The 18,272-nt window shown below is 33.8% G+C and overlaps 2 protein-coding genes across 2 annotated transcripts; one reads left to right on the top strand and one right to left on the bottom strand.

Moving 5' to 3' along the window:
* Window positions 1–241: 241 nt before the first annotated feature.
* Window positions 242–10,965, bottom strand: LOC105171152 (P-loop containing nucleoside triphosphate hydrolases superfamily protein). Its single transcript, XM_011092178.3, has 22 exons — window positions 10,541–10,965; window positions 10,081–10,236; window positions 9,913–9,996; window positions 9,610–9,729; window positions 9,089–9,202; window positions 8,495–8,587; window positions 8,081–8,170; window positions 7,921–7,991; window positions 7,748–7,822; window positions 7,549–7,636; window positions 7,043–7,101; window positions 6,801–6,864; window positions 6,512–6,577; window positions 5,467–5,625; window positions 5,281–5,391; window positions 4,472–4,707; window positions 4,026–4,095; window positions 3,403–3,459; window positions 3,286–3,315; window positions 2,981–3,040; window positions 2,770–2,849; window positions 242–2,548 (listed from the first exon to the last, which is right to left on the bottom strand). Exons 1-22 carry the CDS (start codon window positions 10,820–10,822, stop codon window positions 292–294), a joined length of 4,422 nt encoding a protein of 1,473 aa, XP_011090480.1. The 5' UTR covers window positions 10,823–10,965; the 3' UTR covers window positions 242–291.
* A 2,668-nt stretch (window positions 10,966–13,633) lies between these two features.
* LOC105170989 (B3 domain-containing protein At2g33720) lies at window positions 13,634–14,038 on the top strand. Its single transcript, XM_011091971.3, has one exon. It carries the CDS (start codon window positions 13,634–13,636, stop codon window positions 14,036–14,038), a length of 405 nt encoding a protein of 134 aa, XP_011090273.1.
* The last annotated feature ends 4,234 nt before the right edge of the window (window positions 14,039–18,272 follow it).

Raw genomic sequence — 18,272 nt, 5'->3', positions numbered from 1 at the left:
TTTTTGGGGGGGTTTAAAATGAGACCTACAAGATTTCTCATTAAAATTTATTAAATAAAAAAGTTGAATTTTCACCCTAAGTTTACTAATAGTGCAATAAAATTTTATTTTGGTTTAATAGTGATTTGAGAATGGTCATGGGAGTTGCGACACGTGTGCATACGATGAAATATATGTTTGACTCGATTCAATTGATTTTATCAAATGAAGACTCGTGATAAAATGAGACATCACTATTCAGTGATCACTAAATTTTAATTAATGACATACAATTCAACAAATTCACACAGTTCAGAGATTTACAGAGAATTGGGACTCCATTGAACCACATTGTTCAAGGATAGAGTTCAATTCCACGACCGAAGTTTGTATGTTACGAAGATCTGCCTCCACCTTATCGGACACGAAGCATGTGTTGCACGATATGGCTTCGAGCAGCTCTGCCTTTCTCCTTGTAGCTTCAGCTTTCGCTCTTTGTACACCTTCTATTTCTCTAGACTCCACTAGCAGTTCTTGGTGCATGATTTTTTTTTCGTCCTCCTTCAGGTCTGCCTCGAACAAGCTCTGGTGGTACTCAAGAATCATGCTCTCGAATTCTTCTTTTCCGTTTTTTTGAACCTCCAAAAGTATTTCTTTCTCCTGAACGATACTCTGAAGCTTGCGGTTCATTTCTTCAACAGACAACGTCTCTTTCTGCACCTCGACTTCAAGAACTTGTATTTCATTTTCTATCTTTCCCAATTTCCCAGTCATAGCTTCAGCTTCCTTCCTCACATCCCTGAGTTTTTCCTTGTTCAGCTTTATTTGGTTTTGTAGCTTAGTTTTCTCTTCCTCAGATTTGAGCAACGCAGTAGCATTGCCGGTCACCTGCCAATTCCTCTGTGAGAGTTCACTAGCTGGTTTCTCAACATTGTCTATTGCAAAGAGTACTCTTTCACTTTCCAGTTTCCGGTTCTCTTCCTCCACTTTTGATCTCAAGTTCTCAAGGCTGTCTTCTAGTTCAGTTTTCGCTTGTTTAATCTTCAAAAGAGCATCCATAAATTCTTGCCTGGACAACTGAAGACGGGTCAACTCTTCTTTCTTTTGGGTTAGATGTTCTGAAGAAGCATTGAATCTTGATCTCGCCAGAGCCTCACGCTGTTCAAAGTAACTAACTGAAGAAGAAAAGCTTGTCAACGATTGCTTTATGGCCGATAGTTTCTTGTTAGCCAGATCTTTTTTCTCCTGCAGCTCTGAAGAAAGAGCTTTGAGATACTTAAACTCCTGCTCTTTGGCCTGAAGATTACATTCCAGTTTCCTGATTTTTTCTGAGAGTGCATCCACCTCGATCATTGCTCTCTCAAGTGAACCAAACATAGTTACTGTTTGTGCAGAGTATGAAAGTTTTGCTTGGGCTTCAACAAGCTTCTCTCTTATTGAACTCAGATCTTTACACACGTGCACAGCAATTGTATTTGGTGGATTTTCCTGAATCTCCAAGTTAGTTCCTGCAGAAGGATCAACAGTGTTCATATGACTATCCTGGTCATATTCATTGGACTCAGCTGATGCATCAAGTGTCCGGATGCTAGTATTCACTGTCAACTTGTAACTTTCTTCTTGTTCTTCAGGTTCATTTAATTCATCTATTTCCGTCCTGTTCTGTTCAATTGAGTTTGGCATGTCGCTCCTGACAACTTCTGCAAGCGATGTCCTATCTGCTTCATCTGAGTCACAGTAATTGCTTGTCTGTGAATCTATCAAACATTGGCTACAATCATCCTGCACATGTACTTCATACAAGCAACTTTCCTCCAGTAAACTCTCACTGATGGGCACTGGATGATCCTCTGAACGAAGGTCCTTATTTTCATCCACGACATGAGGTCCAACGGACCCCGTTTCCTCCCTTTCATATTCGTTCTCAAAGGAAAGAGAAGCTTCACCAGACCCAAGACATTGGCCTCCATCAACTTCAACAAGCTTTTCTGGACAGGTGAAGTCTCCTTTTTCGTCATCTACATTCTTATGTTGACCAGAAGCTATAACTCTTTTGAACTCATCCCTCTCTTGCATGGCCTTCTCATACAGACTCAATAACTTATCATTTTCTTCATGCATTTCCGTAAGCTGACATTTTAGCTTCTCAAGTTCTCCTTGCATCTCCTGTTCCTTCTCCTCAGCTACTTTAGTAAGGTGATAATTCTGATCTTCAATTGTATCATTCTGAGGATTTAGCGAACTATTACTGATCTTTTTACTGTTTTCTGCAACCGCCCTTTCATACAAATCAATCAATTTGTTATTATCCTCAATTAAGACCTTAAGCTTCATCCTCAATTCATCATTTTCTTTGGACAAGAAAACTGCCATTTCATGTGCTTCTGCTTCTCGTTGGCTGGCAGCTGCAATTGCATCAACCATAGTTTTAAGTTCTGTTTCACTTTGTCCAACATTGGGGACATTCATCAAAGAAATAAGTTTAGTTTGTCCCTTCTGTGCCTCCTCAGCTAAGGCTTCTTTTGACAATCGCTCCGCCTCAAGCTCTTTTGCCAAGTCATTGACATGTCTGAAAAATTTTTGGAAAGTGAAGCAAAACTATTCAGGAGACCAAGACCTTGATCGGTCATATGCCAAGTTTCCAGACGTAGCTTTTTGAAGTTTTTAAGTATCTTGTTTTAGCTAAAGACAAATATGATCTTCAAAAGTGGGATGATAGTGATGCTCATAAAATTCATCATCACTGAAATTAATTAATACTGAATCACCTCAGATTCTGGAAATAAATACCTTTCTAACTTTTCTTTCTCACCAACACAGAAGTCTAGTCTTTTGCGAAGTGAGTCGAGCTCTGATTGGTTCTGAATAGCCTGAGAAGTAAATGAAAGAAGGTTCTCACATTAAACAAAAACGAAAATAATAATAAAGCCCAAAATGTGCCCTAGGTCCAGTTTATTAGGCAGACTCTTTTCAAACAAGATAAAATTGTTTAATGCTCTACCTGCATGCGCAGGAACTCATTCTCCTCATTAATTGATGTGCGCCAAGGTGAAGAGGGTTCCTGCAGTGAGAAACTAACATATGTAAGCAACTGCTCCAAGATTGGCAGGTCTAACTTAATGTTTATTGAGATTGAAGTGAAAACATTCTTGGAACTAAGTCCAGGTCAACTGTGCCCAAAAGGCCTTAATGTTAAACAAAAGACATAAAGTGGTATATATATTCTTGTTCTGATGCTTTAACATAATTCATTTTGATGTAAAATAAAATGCCTCCTAATATCATTGCATTGTTCGTTTCTATTACCTGATTAAAACTCAGAAAGTTACTGTCACTCTGCAAAATCAAAAAGAAAAATCATTAGCTCCACAAATTACATCTTAAGCAAAGTTTATAAACGGAATTTGCAGAAAAGATATGAACCTGAGTGTTTGCGGGTTCCGATTCGTGCATGAGTTTCCAATCAAGAGCTTCTAGCAACTACAGAACACAAAAGGTTAAAGAGATTGAAAGGCGAATTTATTATGAGCAGTGATAATGAAGATGGCTGAATATCTAATGCTTCAAAGACTCTGGATATGGTTTTTAACTGCAACTACTTCAACACATTTGAGAACCACAAAATATTGTCAGATCCATCTCTGAGATCCATTTTTAACTAGGTCACTGTTCTTGCATTTTCAGTTCCTTTTCTCTAATAACTCTTTCAACATTCAGCTTCAAACTATCAGTATTATCCCATACAACTTTATCAAGGCAGAAGGTTGGGAGAAGAGATAACTTCTTGATTCATTGCTAGCCACCTCCAACCAAAGGTCACAACATTGCAACATGCTATGCAAACACGTAAAACATTTAAGAAGCAACGCCCCTACTGTTTATGGATCAGATGAGATCAGCAAGATGACAAAATCATGGTGAGATTATGCAACTACTAACATTGCAATTTGCAATCTGTAAATACAGTGAACAGTTCTGACATTGAAAAACACAACTTCCGTATATTAACTTCAGTTAAACAGTTACAAGCAAAATAAAATGTTTACCTTGTTTTCCAATGTCGTTATCTGTTCATTAATTCTTTCCCGTTCACCTTCCTCACAAAATGACTTCAGTCTGAATCAATAGAAAAATAGGTTAGCAAAAATGTGATTTGGTAAAACTCAATTCAGCAATATAAATGATGCATGTAGCTAACAGGAAAAAAGCACACAACATTGACAGAGCTACTTGGTACTGAAAATACAAAAAATGCTAAAGTTCAACTGTTTGTGGACAGAACCAGCAAATTTATGAATGGCTAGTACAAATTGTTTACATCCACTTTCAAACTTCCAACTCGGTTTATTTTCTTCTCTTCTAAATCAACTTCTAAAATCAACAAAAAAAATGCATATTGCACTCAAAAGTGAGAATCTAATAAACTTGAACGCCGATAGTGCTTTCGTCATTCAGTGATGGACGGAACAATTTTAAAAAAGCAAAAACTTGCCTTCTGATCTCTTCTTTCAGCCGTAAATTCTCCATAGCAAATCTTGTTACCTCCTGGTTACGGTCTACCTGGGCACGCAGTACCTCTATTTCCTTTAAATGCTCCTCTCTTTCCTTAAGCAAGTGAGTCTCAGCAGAGATCTTTCCAGAAGCAACAGCTTCTAATCTCTTTATTCCTGCTTCTCGAAATCTTAATCGCATCTTTAGACCTTGAATCTCATCTTCTCTTTGTTTGGCCTGATACACCATCCACACTGTGATCATCTAACCAGAAAAATCTACGCCTATAGTAATTGTAGGCCCAATCACTATACATTGGCTTTGCTCAAACTAAATATGAAGATTCAGCATGTAGCCAAAATTCTTTCGCATTCAAGAAGGGACAAAATGACCGAGAATCTCTGATGTAATAAATTCTATGATAAAAATAAATGAAATTGTATAAGTGAGATTTTGCATATTTGCTATGGTATATTTTTATGAAATTTGGTACTTTACCATGGAATCTTACTTCATCTTTCTAATCTTGGGTTCTTCTTCGCTGCTTCTACTAATAATAAGGTTTACAATCTTAATATTATCGAGACGATATAAGCATTCCTGTCTCACCAAGCCTCTCAAATAAAATAATAATTAAGAAATAAAAGCATTTCTGTTTGGACTAATCAGAATGAGAACATAAGCATTTCTTGAGCGTCTTAGCAATTAAATCTTGCCTATATCTTCGAGAATTACATTTACTCATTCATACATTTCCTAGCATTTGTATAAGAATGAAATGGAGAAGCAGTGAAATTGGATTACACGTACCAGCTGCAGAGCTGCCTGATTCTCTGCTGCCAAAGCTTGCAGCGCAGTGTCTTTATCCTTTTCCCTTCGGAGAGCTCCGACAAGGGCAACTTCATATTCTTTTTTATGAAGCTATAAAGGGAAGTTAAGTTAGAAAGTAGAAACCATGCAAAACACTCTCTCATAGGTGGAGACAAATCAACATACATGCGGCATTTTTTTCTCAGAAATAAGTGGACTGGAAAAACCATGATATCCATCCCATTTAAAGGATCCTGGAGATCCTGGAAATGTTATTGATAAGGCATCACCATCATGGCTTTCAGCTCCTCCATTCAGCAGGCTCCTCAAACGAGATACTTCTTTCTAGAAATGACATTGATGCAAATGATTAATAACCAAAATTTGCTACAAGTATAATGGCATCGAGAAGAAGAAATGCATCAATGGGATTGTGATGCAATGTCACTCAAACAATATGAAATTCACTGTGTAAGTTCAACCAAGGCCAATCTTACTTCGGATAATTAAATGCCAAAGTAATACTGCTGAAAGCAGATTAAAACAAATGTTGAATCCAGAACTTTAAAAAAATAAAACATACATAATACAGTATAGTGGAAAATGGTGGGTGATTGAAGATAGAGATTAAGCTAACATAGTAACAACATGGTATTGAGACTTTAAGATTCCACCCTGCAACCCAATTTTATTACTGCACTATCAAACCTGCAACTCATAGCATGCATGAATTCATGATCTACTCATTGTACTAGTTCAATATGGGGTTACATATTAGAAGCACCCAATGGCATGGAAATCCAGAATTGGAGAACCTTGTTGATATGTGCAGTTACCCCTGGCCATGAGTAAAGAACCCACTGTTATCAGTGATACAGAGTGATCATTAATTGTTTGTCTTATTGAAAGTTCGCTGGATGTAGAAACCCAAGATTTCTTATTTATGATGCTTTTAGGCAACAAAAACCTACTCTGAACAAGCCATATTATCACATGACAACTGTTTCCCCCAAGATGAGTTTAATAGCTTTGATGCAGACATCAGAATATGTGCAAAAAAAGGTCTCTTGGCTGTCTGTTACTACATTGTGTCTACCATTAGAACACTTAACCTCCATGTTCCCTCCCTCTCTCTCTCTCTCTGAATGTTCTGTTTTTGTTTTTTTGTTTCCTTTTGTGGGGCCGGGTCACACTGAGATGATTGAACATCCAATCAAATTTAAGTTGTTACCTTGAGATTTTGGTTCTCAAGCCTCAAAGCCAGCACATCTCCAGAAGCATCTTCATTAACGATAGCCTAGAAAGTAATATGTCAGACAATAAGTGAGAAACAAATAGCAGTTTTAAGCTAGGAATATTTATTTACAGGAAAAATAAGAAATTGAGTTTTATGAACATTTTGTTTGTTGCAGTGGCTGTACAAATTGCTGAAAGTTCACTCCCAGAACTTTTCAGATGCATCCTTTACAACATTGAAATATTAGGTACATCATTCCATATAATAGACAAAGTAATCTTACATGATTTTTTATAAATTTGGCACGCTGGGCAAACTTTAATGTGCTCAGTGTCTCTAGCGAGCAACTACAAGAGCAGAATAAGAGTACTGAATTTCAATCCAATAACTCAATAAAAACATTAGATTGCTACTGAAACATGAAATTAGTAAATTCTAAGCTTTAAGTAGGAATATTTGCAGAATGATTATTGAAGACTATCCATGCTGAAATAAGTGAAATAATTCTTCAAAAGGGGCACTGACCAGCTAGAGGGACTAATGTTTGCTATGATAATTGTTTTGGCATTTCCTCCCAATGAATCCTGCAGAAATATTTGCCAGCAATAAAGTAAAGAATAGAAATCAATTCAATTTTTTCAGCAATCAGTGTGCATAGTACGTAGATTTCATGATTCAAGTTTTTGAAGGAACACTATTCTTCAATATCTACTAATTCTAAGACTGCAAAACAGTAAAGTAAAGATTTTGTGATTTCTGTACTGCAATCTGTCTGAGTCAATTAACCACAACGTGAGAAACAAGAGACCTGGTAATCCACATCCAATTCTCTTACAAATGACTGACAAAGAACATAACTGCATTAGCTTTTAACATCATTCTTTCTGGTAGACGTGAGTACACAGGGCCAACCAGCATAAACTAGCACTAACGGATGTAAAAGAGTCTAAGACATATCAAGCACCTCATTTATGCAACAGTAATCTGCAGCCAAGAGATAGTTTCTTGATGATATTAAACATAATATTCACCTGAAGCAAAAAAGTGAGTTTGGAATCTCTGTAAGGGACGTGTTGTGATTTCCCATTGGATATGCTCACAAGGTTCATTATGACAAGTCTGCATATCATAAAACATGTCCAATTTCACCTTGAAGTCCATAGTCACAAACACAATTCAAGGATGACTTAAAATATCTCATTTAGAAAAACGGAGTAAACCTAGGCATACCCTAATGTAGAAAGAGACTTGTTGATATTAGTAGCTTCCTTCAAACGTTCACCTTCTGCACCAGAGCTCTTTTGCCTACATTTGAAAGACAGGAATGTTGGAACAAGCAGAAGTTATTTTATCAAAACTTCATGATTATCTTCTTCTGTTTTTCCACCTTGATTTTGTGTTACCTTTCAGATCCTGCTAAGTCCACAAGATTAAGGCGAGCAAACCGGTGATGAGTTACCCCCTGTGATTCCCACTGAAACAAACTTACGGTTCAAGTTAGACATTTGAGGTCAAAATTAGAAATGTCAAAAGTATCTTGGATAAGAACAAGGACTCTTTTACCTTACTCTCTATGATGCATGTGAACACACTATGAGAACGACTGCTAGCACGATTCATGTTAGTTGCAGCTACCTTTCTGTTGGCTGCACCCTGAAAAAAGAACATGATGTAAACCCAGATAACAATAAGAGTTGAGCTCATATTAGCATTCATAAAACAGGCACATCTTGTATGTCTAGTGGCCCACGCAGTAAGAAATTAATATTTAGTCTATTTATGAAACCTCTTAGTCCTTCAATTTCTTCCTTTTAAGTTTTATTTATTGTGAATAGTTAAGTTTAGTCATGGTCAACGACTAATAACTAGATAAAAGAAGGGAAAATGCTCTACTTTATTTTTAGACATACTTGTATATCAATCCAAGTACTATTGCATAAACAAGAGAGGAAGTCTTATGTAAATGAAATTACAAACCTGAATAAGCTGTTGGATCACATCACGGGCACTTGAGACTTCTACCTCAGTGACATTTTCTACATAAATACCTTTCTTACTGTCTTCTCTGATCTGCAGAAAACCAACTATCATAGTCAATCAGCTTTCTTATTGAGGTTCTACAAGGAAAAAGAAACCATAAACCTTGAAGGCTTATTCAATGCATTTTTCGCCATTTTAGGAACATGAACACCAGGGTGTCTGCTGGAATCCTTATAGCAGAAGTCTTTCATGGTGAAATCTCTGCTCCCACATTTTGGCAATGTAATATATTGCTTATTAAAGTCTTAGTCTGAAATGGTTAAAACCTTTGTTAAAGTCTAAGTGGTTAGTACTATCCCCATGCAAGAACAATGAGATGTAGAACTGATTCTTTTCCCTCTATATAACCAATTTTGGGGGATAAAATATAGACAGAGGGTAGATATAACATTCTTTCTCCAATCTCCTGATATAAAGTATCAGAAGGTGTCTTTCTCTGAGAGTTTGATGTAATAAGTGGTATAGGGGTTGGAGACATGCAGATATACGGTTCTAATGAATGACTAAATATATGGTCATGACGAGCAATACCTGTAAATTGACAGATGAAGGATCCAAAAGGTCAAGAATCTGCTCATTGTAGATTTCTAAGAAAGAACATCTACAAGTAAATTTTAGTTTTTCCTCCCTGCGGACATCCTTTTCCTGTAATGTAAAATAGAAGCACAGGATAAATATTGTGTTCATATCTAGCATACTTGAAAATAAATATATGCAGAAAGGTCCAACGAAAATCAATTAACAAGTTCATTACAGAATAGCAGCTTCCAAAATGAAACATGTACAGGCACTATTCACATGAAAAGCAGTGACAGATCTTGAAGATTAGTCAAATATTAACCTTGTCACCTTAAATAACTTTGATGTGAGCAACCATACAATTTTTAAAGTAAAGGCCAAATCTTAGTGAAGGTTAGTGTGTGGGGCTTCAGGAGCCAGTTTGTGCTAGATCAAAATTTCAATTAAAATTAGTGGTGATTTTAAGATACAATACAGTGATGGTAGAAATTGGTTCTCCTAATTTCAAGATGAAGCATACACTCATGGCATACCTTTTGAATTCTGGAGAACAAATACTCAAAAACTCTAGGTGTCATCCCACAATTGACGCTGTGTCTTCGGGCACCTCCCTCAATGTCTCCAAGCATTGTGTGGGTTTTCCCACTTCCAGTCTATGCAAAATTATGAAAGGAAGCATCACAAAAAATTATCTAGTAACAAAGAGTTAAGCAATTCCACAATTATAGAACAGTAGACTAATAAGTTAATGCGGCAGCTGAGTGGTTCAAAATATACAAGAAGGACGTAAATTGGCCAAGTTGTAGAATTCTGAAACAGATAAATTCTTAACTCACTTGGCCATAAGCAAACATGCAACTGTTATATCCTTCCACGCAATTCTCTACCATTGGCAACCCAGCTACTTTAAATAACATTTCCTGTTAAAGTAATGCAAACATGAATATCATGAAATAATAAAGAAACCATGAACAAATAAGTCATATACACAGCATATATCGTACCTGGCTAACACTTTCATCAGCCACAAGGTCAAATGTAAATCGGGACTCTGGATGCCCCGTCCATGTAATTGTCTGTGAACTCTCTTGCCTCACACATCTACTATGGCCTTGAAGTGATATCTCAGAGCTACTCAAAGGACGTAGCCGTATAATCACCTGGAAATTACCAAACAAAGAGTTGGGGGGGAAAGTACTATGTAGTAGATGCCACTGACATTTTTTATTTAGAGTCACAAGAATTTAGCTGTTCTGATGCTGTATGCAATATTATTGAAAACTTTCAAAATTGCAAGCTCTAATAACCATTTAAGCATTCTTACAAGGCAAATCGTAACAACTGGCTATTATATTACTAATATATACCCTACACTTCGCGTGCTTCTTACCCTCAGAAGTCAGAATCACTGATTAATACTAAAGGGCGACTGTGGAAGAAAAAAGAAAAACAAGAACAACATACCTGAACATTGTGCTCCTTCCAGAAGTTGGGATCTTCACGAAATTCAAAACTGCGAGTAGCAGGACACGACGTGGTTTCAACGTCATCGGGTTTAGATGACTTGTCCTTGCAAGAAGACTGCAACAAGAAAATATCCCTGGAAGCTGATTTCGAGAACAGATCCGGAGTGCTGGAGCTCTTCATCAGCGCCAGCCCCGAGTCCGCCGCGTCCGGCTGCTGATTCTGGTGGTACCCAAACCGGGTTTTGACCGCGCTCGTCGTTGATTCAGAAAACAACGGCATTATTGATGAAATTGAATGCGAAGTCCGGCTAAAGATCGGCGATGGAACAGCAGCACCAAGAACAGACTTCCACGATGGTAAGACGAGAGGAAAGTGAGAAGGGAGAGAGATGAGAAAGGAATTTGGGGGAAGAGGGGGTGGGGGTAGGCAGTGTACCGTTGTAAGTTTGAAATTTTTGAATTCGGAGCGTGGAGCCAAGATGACAGAGAGATATACAGACGTTTGGAGGGTGGTGAAATCTCCATTTTACCCTTAATGGATCTGTTTTTGAAAAATAATAAATTGTAGGGATAATTACACCCTCCTCTCTTGATGTTTGGTTCGATTACATATAGGCCCCATGTAACTTGAAAAATTACATCTAACACTTTTGAGGTTTGGTCTCATCTGACAAATAAGTGCCTAAATTAGTCAAAATAAATTGAATTTGTTGATATTAACAGAAAAATTAAAATAGAATTGGTATTAGCCCTCAATTGACTGATTATTATCTTATTCAGATCAAATAATTTTTTTCGAACTAAACTATCTTCACATACATTAACACGTGAGGATGTATGAGGAATAATTTGATTGTAAATTATTTATTTGACCTGCAATAAATCAGTATTAAGTTAATGTGAGGTTAATATAGATTTTTTCTGAATTTTTTGTTAACATCAACAAATTTGATAGATTTTGACTAACGGAAAGACTGATTTGTTGGATAAAAATAAACCTAAAAAGTAATAGATATAATTTATCAAACCATAAAAAATTTATATATGATCATATCAAATGTTAGAAGAAAGGAGTATAATTATCCCTAAATTGAAAAAGACTTATTTAAAAGGCAGGCAGGCATCCACCACAACTTTTAATTGGAGATGATGATCATAGTTATTGGGCTTGGAACTTTTTTCTTAACTATTTCTTCCGAATCATTAAATTGATTTAAATTTCAATTTTTGTAAATTAGTAAATTAAAATTTTTAAACAAATATTTTCTAATAAAAAAATACATTTATAAAGATAAAAATATACTTCATGACCACATGTATTATCATGTAAAATAAGGGTAGTTGTTCGGTTACAAAAATATTTACTTGATTTGCAATGGACCAGTAATAAGTCAATCGAGAGTAAATATAAATTTTCATATAACTTCTTTTGCTAATAATATCAACAAATTGGGTAAATTTCAACTAACGAATGGGTATATTTGTTAAACAAAAACAAATATCACTGATACAAAATAAAATTTCTCAAACCACAAAAGATCTACACATACTTACACGAAATCTCTGGTGTCAATGTAAATTATCCCATTTAAAAGGTAGCAACAAAGTATTGAAATGAATATATTAGTTGGTGGAGCAGATTAGATGCAGAATTCTGAGTGATAATCTTAAAAGTAGCATGCGGTCTGTCACTTTGTGTAGACTATGACAGGTAGCTCGGGATCATTGAGATATAGCAATTTACCATCACCAAAAAATCCATATTTATCTTTTACAAATAAATAAAAATCACATAATGCAATATTGGGACAAAAACTTTATTATTTGCTTCTTTTTGTTTGTGTGTTGATTGCTCCAATTAGCCCATTTTGAGTACTGCCCTGTGATCAAAGGTGAGATTCAATTGCCAGCCTCGTTTACTTTGTGCGACGTAATTAATGTATAATAAATTAATACCCAATCAAATAAATAATATGTAGTGAAAGGATAAATTGATTTATTTAATGATTACCAAGATTGTATAGATTTCGAATAAAATTGTGAAATTCCAAAATTACCTATAATAGGGGAAAGGCGTCACTATCACATGTCAACTCGAAAGAAAGAAAATCCAACTATATTGCATACGCTCTCAATAGAATTAAATACATATCCTCGCGACATTGTATATGATCAAATTAACTTCTTATAAAAAAAATATTTTTTAAAACGAAGTAAATTACCCACTCCTATAAGGAGGTAATTTGGTCATTTACTTGATGCGTTTGAATAGCTCAATGGTTTTCAAATTTGGTTTTACGAGCCGAGCTACCACACATAACGGTTGATTTGCGGCGCATACAACATTAGAAAAAAAGGAAAACATGTCGGACATTAGGCTAAATGATCAATTACTGCACCCGGTCTTTAGAACTCATGTGAACCTCATTTACATGTGATTGATAACTAGTAGATATCGGTTCATTGAATACATCCCTAATAAATATTCAGTAGACGAAATACAAGACTAGCTGTATCAAACACCATCCTCTCCTCATCACGTAGCAGTAGAGATAGATGATGAATGTGCTTCCAGTAATCCATCCTCCCTGCGCATGCTCTGTTCACTGCTAACAGAACAAGTGTACAGCTTATTCTTTACAAAAGCGTTTGCGCTTATGGTTTTTACGTTTTTCTGTATTTAAATTGTAAAATGCGAGACTAGTTAGTTACTCGGGTGTGCGCTTTTGTCTTCTTTTAGCGTTTCTTAGTTAGTTTAAGTTGTTAATAGAAGTTAGTCTGTTAATTAGCAGTTGGGAGAAGTGGGTTTAAAGAGCAGAAGCAGAAGCTCTACTACAAGTATAAAGAAAATTAGTCATCAATGGAGTTGTGGGTTTGAGTTTTTTCGTGTTCCGCTTTCTTTAAAATCAACCACATTACTACTCTTCCATACTTACCAGTGATCATAAAGGCAAGGGAAAGATATATATTTCCTCAATTCTTTGATTTCTTGGGTGATAAACTCAAGATATTGCCTGAATCTGAATCCTTGGACGAGACAGCGAGCCCCTGGGTTTCAACTCAACTGATTAGTCTCAAGCCAAGCTATTCAATGGATCACCCAGATTGGCCAGTCACAAAGCGTTTGAGGGTAAGTGATGTTGATAATTCTGCGAGGTGTTTGCTGGAGAAAAGTTCGGTTAAGGAGCACATTTTACCGCATCTTAGGGATAACGATATGTTGAAGCTTTGGCGGGGAGTGGAGGTGGTTGTTTGGGATGTGGATACCGAGTCGGAGCACGTGTTGGTGCTTAGGAGGTGGAAAAGTAGTGGGAGTTATGTGCTTCACAAGAACTGGTTATCTGATTTCGTGATGAGAAGGGGACTAGAGATGAATGATGTGATTGGGCTAAGATGGGATGATGAGAACTCGAGGCTGGAGTTTAAGCTGCTCCAGAAGAACCTGTTTTCATCAGGTCCAGTGTGGGCTGGTCTTGATTCAAAATGTCCGAAATGATGTGATATTACTGATAATATTTGAACTAACTATAGATGATGATGGAGTTTATGAGATTGTGTTGTTGTAGGAGAAGTATAATGCAATATCGTAGTATGGTTTGAATAACGCACACAGTTTGAACTTGCAAATATGTAATCATTTGGATAGTGAGATGTTTCTCAAATTGGGTTCCTTAACTATTGATGCCCGTAAAATGGGGTTTATGGTGTTTGATTGATCAGTTGGAGGTCAATGACAATATATTTGCGATGCATGTCAGTGTCACCCTCCACTTCATACGTGCATGCCCACATCTTTATTGAGAGGATGTATATATTGTGCATGAATTACTTATTGATAATAAATATACATACATATCCTGTAGAGGTTTTATAAATTAGTGTTGGATAAATTAATCATTTTTCTCCAAGGTATAAATCAATGTATAAGTTTATGGCGCTTCAATATTATAAATTACATTTTACCATTCAAATTATATATATATATATATATATATATATTTGTTATCTATTTTTTTTGGTCAACTAACAAATTTTCTCTCGTTTATAAAAGCATGTTTTTGTTTTTGCGCAATTTACAAATTTAGTCACCCATTTTAAAATTCTTTTTTAACACCAACATTATGAGATAAATTCTCCATTTTTATAATTCTCTTTATACGGTTTTTCTATAACCAACAAAATATATATCCTTTACATACAAAGAACAAACTAAAAATTCCATGAAAATGACTAGCTAAATGTAAATATACTCGCAAAAAAATTGTGTACTTACCTTAATGTAACTTAATTAAATTTCTAGACGTGCTGCTTGTTGCACTAACACGATCACTAATAGTTTAATACAAAACAATAATTAATATATAGGTAGAACAAAAGGAAAGAGTAGTAAGAAGAGGTGATGAGCAAATACAAAAACGAGAATGAAATACGATGAAAATGTTATTTTATTATTCTTTTGCAGAGAGTTTTGCCACGAAATTTGACAAAAGTGATATTCTATTGAAAAAATCGAAACTCACGATAATGGACTCCTGTTTTCATGTATGAATTCCAATGGAAAAATGACCAAAATAACAAAAATAAAAAAAATATATAAGACCTAAAAAACGAAAACACCAAATAACTTAAATAACGGGACAAAAAATGCATTTAAGCCTATTATAAATGGGGATTGATTCCTTATAATTCCAACATGCATGTAGCATTTGAATATTATTGCAAATTTGCTAAATCCATGTCTAATTGTTTAAACGTACCATAATTAGTAGCATTGAAAAATGTATAAGTAGCATTTGAATCCATAAGGAATGGTGTAATTAAAAGAACACCTAATTAGTCAAAATTAGCTAGCAACGAATTAAGTGATTAGTGGGTAAATCAATCCAATCACAAATTAAGCTCAAGGCTACATTTTTTTGTGTATTTTGACCTTTTTTAACTTTAATTATACTAAAATACTCCTATATTATATCAAATTACTACGGTCAATTGCACTGTCATCTCTTCTAAAAATACAAATTCTTCTTTTTATTTTTAAATATAATTATTCTTCTAAAAAATTACTAATTTTATTTTTTAAATTTAGATATCTACATTAGTATAAATATTAAGAAATTATAATAATTAAAAGTTATAAATTAATTTAAATAATAATATTATTCTTAATTGATCAAAACATATATTTATTTATTATAATTATATAAAATTATTTTAACTAAGTAAAATATTTAACTATTGTAATTATCTAAAAATTTATTCTTAATTAACTAAAATATATTCAATTAATATAATTAAATTAATTAAAAAAATTGGGGGACGGTGTTGTCAACGCCACCACCTTTTTTATCGTCGTCGCCCTATTTCTTTATCTGGATCCGAGCGGGGGCGGCGAGGGCAGTGGGGGTGGAGAACAAAGGTTAGCGCAGGCGGCTAGGGTTGGGGTGGCCGGGGAGGAGGCAGCAAGGGGTGGGTTGGAGTAGGGTTTTTATTTAAAATTTTATTTTTTCTAATGTATATGTAAAATTAATAAGTCTAACCCTCAATTTCTTTATAGATTTAAGATATAACAGTTAAGATCAAATGGTTAGATTTGATAGTTCTCATCTAATCGATAAGAATCCAACGATCATTAAAAAAAACAATATGCAAGGGCATAATGATCATTTTATCAAAAAGTTAATGTCGTTAGTCATATAACGAAGATGGATGATTGAGCTGAATTTATGAAACATAAGGGGGTATTATGCAATTTGAGCAACTATAAAAAATAGCTATCGTTTGTAACATAATAAAGAGTAAAATATATCATATCTTATTTCTGACTAATAACTATGTACATTAATTGATCTAAATAAGTAAAGACAGATTCATGCAAAAGCAAAAAGAATAATAAAGGGTTTGAGAAATAATTGATTCTTTATAAGGGTTTTTTTGGCTCTTTATACTTAGATTTTGCAAGTAACATTAGAACAAGGGTATCATATGTTATTTTTCTGGAATAACAATATATTGTAGGAGGATATTCGTTAGACATCCATTAATTTTATAAAATATTTATAATTTTTCAAATAACGAATGAGTATTTGTAAATATGATAAATCTCAAGGTAGTTCATTATAATTTATCCTAAATTTAATTTGAAAATCTTTTCCAATCTCTCATTTAATAAAATTATATTTTTTTAATCTTTTTTAGCATGCACTTAAGTTGGTAATCTAGCAATGAGTTACAAATGACATAATTAAACTTATTCTACTTTTTTAGCTTCATACTTCCAACAAATTAATTACATATACTTCTCAAAACTCTTTCATGTCTTTTAAAAGTTCGGGCTTTTGAATTAAAGCACAAATTTTAAAAATATTCCTTATTAATAACAATAATAATTAATAATTTGAGACACACCCTATATGTGTAATTTTTATAAATATCATTAAAATATTTATAAAAATTATTATTTAATAAAATATATACAAAATAATAAGTTAATATTAAGTTTTGTAAAAAAATAGTGACAAAAGAAAGATGAAAGAATTTCTTTTTTTAAAAAAAGAAATAACTATCAAAAGATAATGGCCATGGAAAGTTAGATAAAACCTCCTTCTCGGGGATTTTGTATCTATTTATCATTGTTTTTGTCGAGTCCCAAGGTCTTTTTTAAAAAAAAAAAAAAAACTAAACAAAATGTAAAAAAAAAATCACAAAAATGAGAGACACAAAAAAGTGGTTCTACCTTAATATAGAGTATAGATAAATGTATTTGATGGTATTATGATAAAAACACATATAAACGGTAAAGTGCAAAATTTCATAAAATCGATATAATAAATTGAAAAAAAAAATTAGATAACAAAGTGTAAAAATGATCGGAGGGCAAAATATAATTAACCCAGCTATATCTACACTATTATCTATTTATCTTCTATACCAATATATAAGAAAAGGTCTTTTCCTCTCACAAGCAGCGGTTATGACACTGCAACACCAATTTTATTGTTATATTGATAATACCTCTAAGTTGATTTTTTCCTTTTTTTTTTGTGTGTGTGTGTTTCTTTCTTCTTTTTTTTTTCCTTTTTAGAAATATGATGTGTTAGTTTATATATATTTTATTTTATTCATAATGTATTTTAAAATATAAATATTATTTATTATATGCACACAGGAAGGACGTACCACAACAACTAGTACTATTATAAAGGGAAAAGTGTTTATAACTATAAAGTGGTAGTTTTCATACTATTACACCAAATTATTTTATTACCAAAAATATCTTTCAACTTCCCCACTCATGTTAAATTAACTACTCAATCAAGTTTATTCGAAAAAATTAATTCTATGTAATTATATATGCTCAAAATTAAATTTATTCTATTTTATTTAAGTTTATTGTTAATTAAAATTGAAAAAGTATATTACTTTTTGTTTTGTATGTATATAGTCATTGTTACCAATATAACACATGTTGTACAAATTAAGTATCATTTTTTAATTTAATTTAAGTAATATATATTGAATTAATGCATTAAAAAAAATTGTCAGACAATTTTTGTATGTGGAGTTGTAAAGCAATGTAAAATTTTAATATAAAAGAACAAATTATGAGTTGTTTAATAAAAGAAAAAGGATTTTTAGACTTAAAATGATAATTTTGATACTACGTGCCACAATATCTAGTGTGTGTATATATATATATTAGATGTAATTGTTTCTGAGAAAAATAAAAAAAT

Source organism: Sesamum indicum, linkage group LG9 (assembly GCF_026168435.1).
Source record: "Sesamum indicum cultivar Baizhima isolate 11 linkage group LG9, ASM2616843v1, whole genome shotgun sequence".
NCBI lineage: Eukaryota > Viridiplantae > Streptophyta > Magnoliopsida > Lamiales > Pedaliaceae > Sesamum > Sesamum indicum.
This window is presented reverse-complemented; position numbering and strand designations above follow the sequence as displayed.

What these genes read in the sequence shown, in the direction of transcription:
- LOC105171152 (XM_011092178.3), bottom strand. Translation starts at nt 10,822, where the DNA reads ATGCCGTTGTTTTCTGAATCAACGACGAGCGCGGTCAAAACCCGGTTT. An exon ending in CTTCATCTGTCAATTTACAG is followed by an intron (nt 8,588 to 9,088) that starts GTATTGCTCGTC and finishes GGTTTTCTGCAG; the next exon opens with ATCAGAGAAGACAGTAAGAA. An exon ending in AACTCACTTTTTTGCTTCAG is followed by an intron (nt 7,102 to 7,548) that starts GTGAATATTATG and finishes ATATTTCTGCAG; the next exon opens with GATTCATTGGGAGGAAATGC.
- LOC105170989 (XM_011091971.3), top strand. Translation starts at nt 13,634, where the DNA reads ATGGATCACCCAGATTGGCCAGTCACAAAGCGTTTGAGGGTAAGTGAT.